This window comes from Melozone crissalis, unplaced genomic scaffold, assembly GCF_028551555.1.
Source record: "Melozone crissalis strain CALT ecotype California unplaced genomic scaffold, PUWL_Pcris_2 ptg000063l_1, whole genome shotgun sequence".
NCBI lineage: Eukaryota > Metazoa > Chordata > Aves > Passeriformes > Passerellidae > Melozone > Melozone crissalis.
Genome location: NW_026535841.1, coordinates 10,098,973 through 10,112,382, shown reverse-complemented (window position 1 = coordinate 10,112,382; position 13,410 = coordinate 10,098,973). Strand labels below are relative to the sequence as shown.

At 43.1% G+C, this 13,410-nt stretch overlaps 1 protein-coding gene across 1 annotated transcript in view; it reads left to right on the top strand.

Annotated features, from left to right (window-relative positions):
- Positions 1–12,792, top strand: part of ZNRF3 (zinc and ring finger 3) — a 65,930-nt gene extending 53,138 nt beyond the window's left edge. Inside the window, exons 4-9 of the mRNA XM_054288915.1 lie at positions 2,218–2,349; positions 3,285–3,395; positions 4,340–4,507; positions 6,406–6,508; positions 7,191–8,930; positions 9,945–12,792. Coding sequence (XP_054144890.1) covers positions 2,218–2,349; positions 3,285–3,395; positions 4,340–4,507; positions 6,406–6,508; positions 7,191–8,930; positions 9,945–9,988 — 2,298 coding nt within the window. The 3' untranslated portion in view covers positions 9,989–12,792. The remainder of the gene's footprint in view (positions 1–2,217; positions 2,350–3,284; positions 3,396–4,339; positions 4,508–6,405; positions 6,509–7,190; positions 8,931–9,944) is intronic.
- Positions 12,793–13,410: the final 618 nt, after the last annotated feature.

Below are 13,410 nucleotides of genomic sequence, written 5' to 3'. Positions count from 1 at the left end.
CTGGGTGCATCTGTCCTCAAGAGCTGGAAACCCAATCTAGTGGATGTTTGAATATTTTGGGTGTTCCAGTAAAATGGAAGAAGGTTAGTGGCTTAGAGCAGTAGCTGACACAGTGAGTAGGCTCTGTTAGATGAAGGAGCAGTAGCCTGTGGAAACAAACAGGAGAGGAATGAATGGATGTAGCTTTCATACTCTAGAAGTTACAGTTACTGCATTGGCTCTGTTCTCATGCTGCTCTGGATGCTTGTTTTTAGTGGATTTTGATTCTCATCTAAAGTCTTCAGAACCTTTGACATTTGGGTGCTAAGTAATTGGTCTTTAAAATAAATACCATTTTGGCACTCAAAATGGAATTGTGGAAAACAATGACAGATAACATGGAGGGAAAACTGACATGAGGTAATCTGGACTATCTTTGGTTCAAAGATTATCCTGACACTGAGGGGAGCTATTTAGGAAGTTTTCTCATGTATGCTTGTTACCAAGCACTAGAACAAATAAGGGAGATTTCTTTGAAAAGGAGGAGGGGAGTATTATAAAAGGCAGGCCTGACCAGTAGAATTGTCCTCAGATAATTTGGTAGATGCCAAATAAAAGGACTTTGCCTAAATGGGTTTTATTCCCATTGGTCTGAGTATCTTCTACTGTAAATTAGGAATGAAACTTTTTTAAAATGCCCTCTGAAGTCTGACTTGTTTCTTAGTTTTACTTTTGCATATTTGAAGAGGAGTAACAGCCCCCAGAGCAGCATGGTTAGCAAGAGTCTGACAATGTGCAAAAATGACTGAGGAACTGGGAGAATTCTCTCTTGAGCGAGAAATCATGAGAGAGAGTGTCTGGGAATGGAAGGACAGTGACTGGATTTGGCCCCAGGCCACCAAGGCTTGTAGACACACAGGATCCCTGGATACTGCAGCTAGTTTTTAGTTCATCACAAGACACCTGCCTTAAAAGCAGTTTGATCAGTGTTCTCAGAAAAACTGTCAAATACTAGGAAGAATCAATTTTAAAAAGTCTCAATGAAATCTATTATCATCATCTGGTCAGTTTAAGTAGAGTCCTTTAATCAGGATGATGGACCAGTCAGCTGGTAATTTCTGCATGGTTTAGGCAGAACTAACAGGTAGCTATCAACAATGCAGATCTGTTAATCTCAGCCATAAGATATTCTTGTTCTGTTTGCTCCCATTCCTGTCATCTCATTCCTTTCCCCTGTACCTTTCCATCTGCTTGTCAGTGCATTGCTTGTTTTCTATCCACCAGCCTCTGCACTCATATTTTGCTTGTCAGTCAGAATAAGCTATATGAATTTATTGTGTTGGTGCTGTTCTTTAACAGAACAATTATCTTGTGTAGTCATAACTCTCTCTGGTGTATAATTTAGCAGATTGTTGTTCTGCATTTGTTGGCCAGAGAAGTTGCACATTCTCCACACTTGAAGGTTTTCAACATCTGACTGAAAAAGCTGTGAGCAGCCTGATTTGATGTCATAGTTGACCATGCCTTGACCATGAGGTTGGACTCATCACATGCCTTCCCCACACACATTATTTTCTGATTCTGCCATTTGGCCTCTTTGACAAAGCATAGCTGGGCCTGGAAGGAAGTTTCAGGGTGAATTATGTGGTCTGCTCAAATGTTTTAGTCTTTGAGGCCCCCCCATCCTGCAGTCAGTAAGTCTCATCATTGCTAGAGCTCAAGTAGTTTTGAATGAGCTTGTAGAGTTAAACATCAGAAATTACTAACTTAACTTGGCTAGGTACAAAGAGCCTGAAAGAAAGGACTCTGATATGAGATTGTTCAGAAAGCTGAGGAAATTTTTGTGTGAATAATGTTGAAATTGAAAGATTGATAAAACGTAGCAGGGACAGTTTTTTTTTGAATGTGCAGATTTTTATTCTTCATTGTGAGGTTTAGCATTACAGTATTAATATGTGCACTGATACATGATGCAGCTAAGGTAAAGAGGCTGTTCAGAAATAGCATTTGCTTGTCCTTAATCTTAAAAAAAAATTATAAGTAATCATTTAAAAAAAGGCAGCATAATTCAGGTTTAATTCTGTGGGATACCTAATTAAAGGTCTGTGCTAGAAGAGAACAAAAGTGCTTGAAATCAATTCCACATTCACACTCCTTAACCATTCTCTGCATTGTCCTGAAGGAAGGTATTTTTCCTGAAACATGCCTTTTGAGAAGACTATTTTTGTTTTGTTCTAGCTGAACCAGGGCTCAGAGGACCCTCTGAAGAGACCAGTGGTGTATGTGAAAGGTGCTGATGCTGTCAAGCTGATGAACATAGTGAACAAGCAGAAAGTGGCACGGGCCAGGATTCAGCATCGCCCCCCACGGGTGAGACTTTCACATCCTTTCTCTGGGTACCACAGTGCTGCTGTCACTGCAGGCAGGGCTTGCTCCCTGCACTGGTGAGAAGATGTTCTGGTGCTCCCTGTGTGCATTAATAAATGTGAAATTCTCTTGACCTAAATAAACTGAGCACTGTGGGCAAGCAGCTGGACCTGATGTAAGTACAGAATCCACAATGTGGTATCTGCTGCCTTTCAGAAGAATACTTTTGAGCATAGAAGTGGCCAAAAAATTCACACAGTAGAAGTTTTCCTTTTTCTTAGTTATTGCACACTCCTAAGGCTTCAGTTTTGAAAGGCAGTTGGCCCTGTGTTAACTAATAATTCTGTGTAGTATTTTAAACATGGATTAATCATGAGATTATCTGATTAACTATGAGATTATCTGATATTTGTAATTGTAATATAAAATAGTTTTTCTACATTTTTTCCCTAACACTCTCTACATATAGTTTACAGAAGAACAAAACTGAAGGTCATCAATGTCCCAGTTATCACTTTGGTTTTTTGTTTTAATGGAATCCTTCTGTTGAGAGATGTATTTGAGAAGTGGGCCATTTTTTGAAAAATCAAATGTTGATTTTTAGTCACTTACATGCATGAGCAACTCAATAAGCTATAAAAATTAGTTTTGCTGTGATTCACTCTGTTAAGAAACCTGTATTTTGCAGTTCAGAGATTGTAAGCCTGCCATCTCATGCTTGGCATTCTGTATATTCTGTTCACTTGCAGTGACACATGAAACACAGGTTTTGTCTCAGAGAATCCCAGTTAATGAACAGAACAATGTGTACCCTGACTTCTGCCATTCTGACTGTGGACATTCAGCAATGGCCCCTGAGAAATTAAAAGAGAATGAAACAACAGCTTTGAGTATGATCTAAAGGAAGGAGTAATAATACCTTTGTTTTCATTTTTAAGCAACCCACAGAATACTTTGACATGGGAATTTTCCTGGCTTTCTTTGTGGTTGTGTCTCTGGTTTGCCTCATTCTCCTTGTCAAGATCAAACTGAAACAGCGACGCAGTCAGGTAAGAGCAGTAGTGGGAATTCACCAAATGCTGAAAGTTAGCTTCTCTTACTTTGTCCTAAAATGTGCTTTGCAACTTTTGGAACTGCAGGCCACTGACTTACAATAACCATCTTGGCTCTGTGGTTTTATGCATGTGTGTAGGCCTTTGGAAGAACTTGGAAATATCTTTAAAGGAGGTTTACATTGACCCATGATGTTTGTTCAGTTAAATCCTGGAATGAAAACAGTGCAGAAGCAGTCCAGTTAGGCACTGGGAAGAAAGAACATTTCTGGTTGCTCACAGGTTCTCAGTAGCACTGATATACTTCTAAAGAGTCCAGACTCTTGCTGCTGTATTGTGGAGAGGATTGAAAATAAATCACAAATCTTTTCAATAGGGTAAAATCTGTTGAAATGGGAGGGGTTTTCAAGGTAAAAAGTTTGGTTAGGAGAAATTCCAGGTGACATAATTAGAGTTTGTCCTGGAGGAAATGATACAGCTCACTGTAATATTTCATTTTAATCCCTTTCTCAAGTATTGCCCCAGGTAATATGATGGTAACAGCATATTGGGGCATTACAATCAATACTGATACAAAAGTTCCTGGCCAAGTTTTATATGTTGGCTTGAATAGTTGCTGCCTATCAGTTGGGCAGTTGCAGTGTATTATCCCATTTGTCAGCACCTTCATCCAGTTCTAATTCAGAGTAGTTTATCATCCTCACTTCTGCATGTGGCATACATTTTTTTCCATGAGGCTTCTGATCTGAATTCTGCTTAGCCTTCTCTCTGTTTAATTTAATAAATTATACATCCCTTGGGCCTGACATGATCTGTAAGATATGTTATGGTGGTGTTTCTCTGCTATTACACTCTAGTCCCTTACACAGCAGCATTGGCTTTTTTTTTTCTTTTTTCTTTTCTTTTTTTTTTTTTTTTTTGTTTTGTTTCTTCTCATGTAGAATTCCATGAACAGGCTTGCAGTGCAAGCACTGGAGAAAATGGAGACCAGGAAGTTTAAGTCCAAAAGTAAGGGACATCGAGAAAGTAACTGTGGAGCACTGGATACACTCAGTAGCAGCTCCACCTCTGACTGTGCCATCTGCTTGGAGAAGTACATTGATGGGGAGGTAAAGGATGGAAGGTTTCTTCACCATGGGCTGGGAATGTAGGTGGTTTTAGCACTGTGGTGCGTGGCTGGCTGTTGGGGACATTCTGTGCTGAGGTGGTGCCACTTCTCAGTTTGATCACACTGAGCAGCCAGCGTGGCCTCAGCTGCATCCTGCAGCTCTGAATTACCTGTGCTGCAAAGTGAGAGGTGAGAGATCCCATTGGCAAGTTGGTACCTTCACTGTTCTTGCATTTCTGAAGAACAAGTCACAAAGAAGGCAGGGTTGCCTCAGCAGTTGGTTCTCTGGGTATTTTTGACAAGTCATGCACTGAGGTGATGATGTGTGCAAGCTCTGCTGGAGGTAAGGAATATCCTTAGAGTTTTGCTTTTCAAGATTTGATGGCACCCTCTCTTAAAAATGTCAATTACACAGCACTGCTGGGAAACCAGAGGAGGAGAAGGAAGAGAGGTCAAAACATTCAGGAACAGTTTTTTGACTCCTCAGTTACAATCACTGTATTGACATCAGGGCTTGGTGTCCATGATGGAACCCAAGGAAGCAGCAAAAGGATGAAATAGAAAATTGGCTCCTTAACATAAAATAGAGGCTGTCAATATTCACAGCTATCAAATTCCACTAGAAAGATTATGTGAAGACATTTTATTTTATGATAAAAGAGTCATAACTTTTAAGGCAGTAGAAAATAGCAGCTGCATATTTGAGTGTTGCAAAGTGCAAATAGAAAGTTTAATGGAATTGGTTGATGGGAAATTATTCAGAGTAGCAAGGATGAAGGTAGACAAGGACTTCAAAAGGGCTGTACAAACTGACTGCAGAGGAAATTCAAGCATGAACTTCAGCTTGAAGTGACAGACACAGGGAAGAGCTTCACATATATCAGGGATGGGTTGGGAGCTGAGCATTGCTATTCAGGAACAAGATCTTGATGCTTTAGATAGCTCTGTGAAAGCAAATTGGTGGCAGTTTATCTGCTTTGTGGCAGTTAGAAAGGTAAATCAGATTCTAGAAATAAGATGGAAAAGTCTAGAGAGCTGAACAGAAAACAAAATTACACCACAGTGTAAGTTTAGTCATGTTCTCACATTGAGTCCTGCGTACTTCTGACCTCAACTCACAAAAGATACTGAATGGAAAGGAAGGTGCTTCAGGAAAGGGTAGTCACAAAATGGTCAAACATTTTGAATGGTTTCTGTAAAAAATCCTGAATGATTGAGTGGGCAAGAACTCTTTAGACCCAGATTCTTGGCGACAGGGGAATAAAGTTGTGTGGTGTTTCTCCACCAGGAGGTAGTAGCCCCATGGAACTCCTTGCCAAAGCGTGTTAGAAATTGAAAACCTAAGCTCATGGGGAGACATCAGCAGTACTTGGAAGAAAGATTTGTTGCAGGTTTCTGAGATATCCATCAGGATCAGGAAATCCTGTAAACAGATCATAGCTGAAGGATAAGAGTTCTGGGCAAGGGAAAAAGTATCATATACACTGAGTTGGTTTTGCTTTTACCTGAGTGTTTTCCATTGTGAATAATTGTAGGGAGGGTACATCATTGCTCTTGATTTCTTTTTGTTTTTAAGTTCATTGAATATAGTAAGGAAAATTTTTATGATGGCCTTCTTAAAGGTGTTGGGTCATAGGGACATACTACAAAAAGTGTCCTGAAGAAATGTCCTGTATCTGCATAGAGTCCTAAGGTGCCTGCACACTATTCTTTTAGAGACAGCTGAGTACTACCTGTTGTGCTCTTGGCTGTCTTGATGCCATTTTTTTCCTTCTTAGCACTTCAAGACTAGGAATTGCTCCATTCAATAGCCAGGTTGAAAAAAACTAGGAACAAGCTGTGAAAAATTCCCTTGTCAGGAAGAAGTAGATTTTCATGGTGCTTCATGTGTTCCTGTAGGAACTGCGTGTCATTCCCTGCACTCACAGATTCCACAAGAAATGTGTGGATCCTTGGCTGCTGCAGCACCACACCTGCCCCCACTGCCGCCATAACATCATAGGTAAGTGCTGCACTCTGCATGCTCTGGTGTCCTGTTTATTTCAGACAGCTGAAAAGATGAAATAAAAAGTGTCCCTGTTTGTGAATCGCCGTGGAGCTCTCAGTCCTTATTGTAACATAGCCAGAGCAGCTGAGTGCCCCTGGCATAACCTTGGGCTGGGGATGATGCCCAGCTGAGGGCAGTGTTGTGTTGTGCAGCCCTGAGTGCAAGGACACACGGAGAAAAGGGATATGTTTTCCCTTGGGAATTACAAAGAAAACAATGTATGGGCTTTTATTTTTCCATGGTGTTCCATGGTTTCCCTTACTTGCCCTCTTCCTGCTTTCATTTCCTCTGTCTTAAGAAAGTTTTCTGGTGCTGCACGTTTATGTAAAAATGCATAAAGTGAAAATTTGAGCAATGACTTCCAGCCTCTCTCAGCCTTTGCAAGATGTTAGCAAAAGATTTTGTGTATATGAGAACAGTATCTGAAATAAATTCACTTCTTTTGCTTTTTAAGCAAATACATTTGGGTGTTTCAAAGTTTTCCAGACATGCTTTTGACTTTTGTTTTGCTTTTATTTCCTTCCGTGTAAAAAATTGGTGCATAATGTAATGTCATGGAAAACAAAATATGCTTCTTGCATAGAGTAATTTTACTCCCTTCTAGTTCTACTTCTCCATTCTTCTTTCTCTCATTCAGAACAGAAGAAGGGGAATGCAGCCCCAATCTGTCTGGAATCCATCAATGCAGCCCGCAGCAGGCAGCAGAGGGTGATCCTGCCTGTGCACTACCCGGGCCGAGTGCACAGGGCCAGCCAGATCACAGCGTATCCCACCCGGACCAGCATGGACCCCCACGGGAACCCCATCACCCTGCTGACAGTGGAGAGACACGGGGAGCAGAGCCTCTACCAAGCCCCTTCCCCAGCCTACATCCGCAGTTATCAGCCTATTCACTTGGACCATGCTTTAAACACCCATCACTGCAGCCTGGAGCACAGGGCTTACTCTCCTGCTCACAACTTCCGCAGGCCCAAGTTTGGCGGACGCAACTTTTCCAAAGCGGCGTGCTTTTCCCGATACGAGACCATGTATCAGCACTACTACTTCCAAGGCCTTAGCTACCCTGAGCAAGATGGACAGCTTCCAGCTGGCATCGCCTCCAAGGGTCCTTCCCGTGCCTTTCAGCCTGGCAGCAGCGTGCTCTTCCCTCCTGTGGTACACGTGATGCCCTCGTCCCGCTTGGAGAGCGGCAGCACCTCCAGCTTCAGCTGCTACCACGGCCACCGCTCGGTGTGCAGCGGGTACTTGGCCGACTGCCCTGGCAGTGACAGCAGCAGCAGCAGCTCTGGTCAGTGCCACTGCTCCTCCAGCGATTCCATGGTTGACTGCACCGAGGTCAGCAACCAGGGGGTTTACGGGAGCTGCTCCACGTTCCGCAGCTCTCTGAGCAGTGACTATGACCCCTACGTGTACCGCAGCAGGAGCCCCTGCCGGGCGGCTGAGGTCGGTGCTGCCAGCAGGGGGGCCATTGTGCTCTTGGAGGGCCCCCACCAGGACGAGCTCCCAGCTCATGGCCTGGTGGGTGCTGACTGCAGGCCCGTGCCAGCTTCTTCCTCAGGGGACCAACTGTCTAATTGCAGCATGGATATGAACTATAGCAGTAATTCCTCACTAGAGCACAGGGATCCAAATGGCACTACCTCAGAGGGAGGACCTGAGGCCGCTGCTGGTGCTGCCTTGGATGTTAAAAGGAACTGGAAGAATCCAGAGGTGGCAGGGTCGGTTTCGGAGCAGGCGTGCGCGTGCTGCTTTGAATTCCAGCACTCTGCCCTGGAGCCCAGCAGTGGCACAGCTGACTGTGGTGCACTCTTCCTTAGCTCCCCACTGTGGGGGACGTGTGGCCAAGGAATGGAACCACAGTCGGGGAACACCCCAGGCTTGTACAGTATTAACTCAGACCACTTACATAGGACAGATGGGGTAAAATATGAGGGGTTGCCCTGCTGCTTCTATGAAGAGAAGCAGGTAGCCTGTAGTAGCACCAGTGGCAGTGGAGGTGGTGGCTGCTATACAGAAGACTATGCAGTGAGTGTGCAGTACACGCTTCCTGATGACACCTTGCCAAACTGCTGTAAGGGTGTATGTGATCTGGGTCAACGCATTCCCATCATTCCTGAAGACAGAGACTGTGAGCTGATCCTACCACCAGAGCACCAAGGGACCCACATAGGAGGCTGCAGCTCCTGGGATGGAACACCTGAGCTAGACACTTACCTGCACTGTCAAGGTGTTGGAGAGGTACAGGTGGAGAGGGAGGTGTGCTATGAGGCAACGTCATTCCTGCAGCAGAACTACTCTCAGGAGGAGGAAACTGGAATGCCCTTTCCCAGTCCCACTCTGAACTCCCAGAAGCTTATGATGACCACAAAGGCCACAGGTAACATATGTGCTTTTTCTGATTACTTGCTACCTTTCTGTGTTAGTGTATGAAATGCTGCCACCTGCCTAGGTACCTGCAGCCATAAAGGTTACTCCATCCTTCACATAAGAGCAGATTATTGACTAAGCATTTCCCCCAGAGTATTATTCTCTGGTTACCTGTGCTCATTTGGTAAGCCAGAGGAGGAGAAGATGATAACTTATAATTAACCCTATAAAAGCTTTCATGCTCATCCTTTGTAGGGAGGGGCCCCCGTTAGAGTTCCTACAGCAAGGGACCCTGTGCTGGTCATGGCAGCTGTGCTGAGTTGCCTAAGCAGGCAATGCCACTGTGGCAGACAACAGACAAGCTGAAGGGGTTTTTTAAAAAAAAAGGTGAAAATCTTGGAATTGCCATAGAGGAATATGTGGGAAAGTCTCTGCTGTGGACATGGACAAGGGGGAAAAAACAGCCACTTACAGAAAGAGGGGGATATTTCTTACCTGCCTTGCCAGGGTTATTTTAAAGGGTGTTCATGGTATCACAAGGTACCCTAGTTGGGAATGGACCTCAGGCCATAATCTGTTCCACCCCCCTGCTCAAAGCAGAGCCAGCTCTGAGACCAGACCAAGTTTGTCAGACCAAATGTATCCAGTCAGGCTGGATAAACCTTCAGGGACACAGAGTGCAGTCCACTTCTGGGCTCCTGTGCTTGACTGCCATCATGGTCAAAAGGTTTTCCTTATATCCAGTGTGAACATCTCACACTTCAGCTGGACTTCCTCACCTGTTGTTCAGAATGGGTGCGAGGACTGTGCTGTCATCCTGGGACAGCCTCCATGCAGGCACTGCTGGGGATGCCTTTGCTGCAGGCTGGACAGCCCAGATCCCTCAGCCCCTGCACTCCAGGTGCTGCAGCCCTCTGAGCATCCTGGCTCTGTGAAACTCCACTCACTGAGGGTCTTGTTTGGGGGCCCAAACCGTGTGCAATATTTCTACATGCAATGTTCCTTAGTTTTCTTTGTCCTTCAGGTGCTGGATCTCATCCCTTGGAGAGAAGCCAAATCAGTGACTAGACCTGCCCAGATGATCCCAGATGGAGAAGCGGAGCTGATCAGAGACTCCAAATTCTCATGGACTTAATTTTTTTAAGCTTTGACAAACACACAAAAGTGGTAATGTGGAGAAGTCCCTCCCCTACTTCCTCTGTGTTCACATCAGTTTGATTGTCTCCTTTGTCCCTCCTGCCTGAAGCTTCAGGCCTTGATTTGTGTGCAAAGCCCATGTGGGACGTGGTGTGGAGCATTTCTGAGCTCTAGTGCCATTTCTATATTAATGACAAAGTGTTATTTATATTTTCTTTTTAGAAGTGACCTCTTGCTGAGAGGTAACACAGTGTGTTAAAAAGCCAGGCTATGTGTAGATGCTGTTATCTCCTGCTTGAAGGAGTCCAGCCTTTGATAAGCTCAGGGCTACACCTGCCTTAGAAACCAGATAGCACCTTGAAATATAGTAATCCAGAGGGATACAGCTGCTGAATGGATGCTCAGATACTGACTGATCCCAGTAGCAAATCCTAGCAGCCAGCAAGCTATGTGAGTGATTTTGAGGGAGGTGAAGCATTGGACTGTCTCCTTTCTCCTCTTCCCTCGTCCTCCCTTTCATGCTGCTCTGATGGTTTGGCTAGGAAGGTGTCCTGCCTTTAGGATTAGTTTCAACAGAGTGGGGGTAAGGAAACTTGAGAGCTCAGATTGTTCTCATCCTCACTTCTGTATTTAAACCATGGACCTCATTGTATCTTCTGACCAGTGAAGAATACTGGGGACCTCTCCCTCAAGCAGATGCTCGAACAAAGTGCTTAGAAAAGGTATTACCTTTGTAGGTAATGAACTTTTCCTTCCATAGGAAGTTTTTCAGGCACCTGTAGCCCCTGTTACAGCTGTGAGGAATGCTGGCATGTGCAGGAAAGCAGAGCTTGCAGTGTGCTCACAGCTTTGCTGGCTCATTTTGGAAACAGGGTTTCTTGTTTCCTTCCAGGCTGCAAGCATGCCTAAGGGAACAGTGCTTGTCACCTTTTGTGTGTGTGGCAAAGTGAGGGACTTGGTTTGATCATTGTTTTCTTCTTTGCTGTGGTTGATGTAGCTTCCATAGATTGATCTGTTTTAAAGGTTTCTTGGGCCCAGCTGGTTGTGCTTCATTTCTGTCTTGTGTACAGAGTGCTCTCTGTACCCCATTAGCCTGGGCACATCCTTTTGTCCTTGTTCTTGTCCTAGTGGGGATGTTTGTTATCATGAGATAATTCATGTCGTCACTTCTGATAGCAATTGTTTCCTGTGGAAACAGCAGCTTCTGAGTAAGAGGCTACCATAGCATGGGTGAAATTGCCTGTCATGCTGCATGTGCCTGAGGACACAGTGTCATCCTGTGGTGTATTCACAGCAGGAATTCTTCTAAAGGGAAACTAAGTATTTAATGCCCACAGTGCCAGTCTTCTGAAAAGATTTGTTCTAAGTTCAGTACACTTTGGAGATACTCAAAGACAAGAAATAGAGATGTACATTTCATATTCTGCCAAAGCAATGTCCTTGACAGCACTGGGCTGGTTGTGAGACCAGCAAAGCTAATTTGTATTCTCTGTAGTCCCAAATGAACTATTTTAAAAGAAGGAAACAGATGTCTAAGAAATAATAAATACATTCATCTATTTCCTTTTGCTTTCATACCCAGTAAGTTAGGAAAAAAGTTCCACCTAAAGGAGTTCACATTACATCTTTTCAATCAACAAGCACCAAAATTCAGCTGTTCAGAGAATTAATACAAGGCAATATCTGGGTATAAGATGAAAAGAAAAATTTCAATAAACACATTTTCTGTGTATAAAGCTTATTAAAAACTTATTCATTCTCTGAATGACTGAAGTAAGTGGTATGTGTTGGGAGAACAAACTCTAAGGGTTTGTCATTTTTGGAATTTTTTTTTTTTATAATTTTTAAGTCTTACCCTCTCCTTCCACCACTAAAAAAGAAATGCATTTTAGAAGCTATGGTACACTAGCTTGGTTATTCTGCTTGGTGTTTTGTGAGGCACTGTAAAGGCCACCTAGGATACATTGTACTCTGTAACTGAAACAGCATATTGTGGTAAAAGTGTTTCTTACAAAGATTTGAATATTCTGGCTCCTGGTGATCCCAGATGTGCTGGTCCCACACATTGTGGAAATCTCTGCTGGTACAAATCTCTGCAGGCCACACCACAGACACCTACACCTGCCTTCTGTGCTGGCTCTGCCATTTAACATAAAACTGTCCAGTGCAGACTCACAGGCTAGCTGGCCATGATAGATGGTTTTTATAACAAAATGCCTTTCTACTACTTACATGAACAGTTGTCGTTGTGTTTGGCTCATGAGGCACTATTTAAAATGTTTTTAATTAAAATTGTCTTATAGCACTTAAAATTGTTTTGTATAAAATTTGCTGTAAAGATTTGTAATATGGTCAAAGGGCTCTTTCTCCTTCATTACCATTTTTAAAAATGTTTTAAAAGCTAGAAAGCATCTTGTATATATTCTGTATATGTATAGCAGCACATTTCATGTATGGAAATATGTTCTCAGAATATTTATTTACTAATATATTTATCTTAAGCCATGTCTTATGTTGAGAGTGTGTGACATTATTGTAATAATCACTGAAAATCACTAACACGAGGCCCTGTAAATACATGATAATTGCACACAAAGATTTTACAGTACTTGCCGACCAAAAATGATTTAAGAGAAGTGTAGTTACTTGCAGTTTTGTAAGAAAGTGTACAAATGTCTGTATTAAAAGAAAAAAAAAGGCAAAACCACACAAAAAATACAGTTTTATTGCATATACATGTGGGAGTTGTCCTTCTTGTTTTGGGGGAAAGGACATAGATAACTGTTCTCAAAGTACAGTCCTACATATACTGGGATGAACTCTAATAAACAACATTTTTCCCTTTTTTTTTAAACAATAGATAGGTGGATATTTATATGCCTTTACACAACATCCAGTTACTGGGGGCAGTGTGGGGTAGGTGTCACACAAGTCCCTGAGCCCCCCAGGCACAGGGAAGTTCCACATCTGCTAAAAGAATCCTCATTTATGTTTGGATCCTGCCTGTTCCTCATTGCAGGGGAATTGAACTCTGTTGTAATTTCAGATAAAAGTAATTTATTGTAATTTATTGCCCTGAAATAAAATTGTTTTGAGAGAGCATGATACAGGTGGGCACAGCTGGGTAAATCATGGCTTGAATAGCCAAGATCCAGATCCTTGCCCTGCATCACGGAATCACTGGTCCTGCTTTAGTGGAAATCAATATTGTGATGCTCATTTTGTCATCAGAGATGTTTGTGCAGACTCCAGAAGAAGGGAGCCTGGGGCTGTGTGGCTCTATGTGTGTATGTACATGTGTGTTTATGTATGTTACTGTATCAACAGTTCACCTGCATGTGCTGTTCATTTCC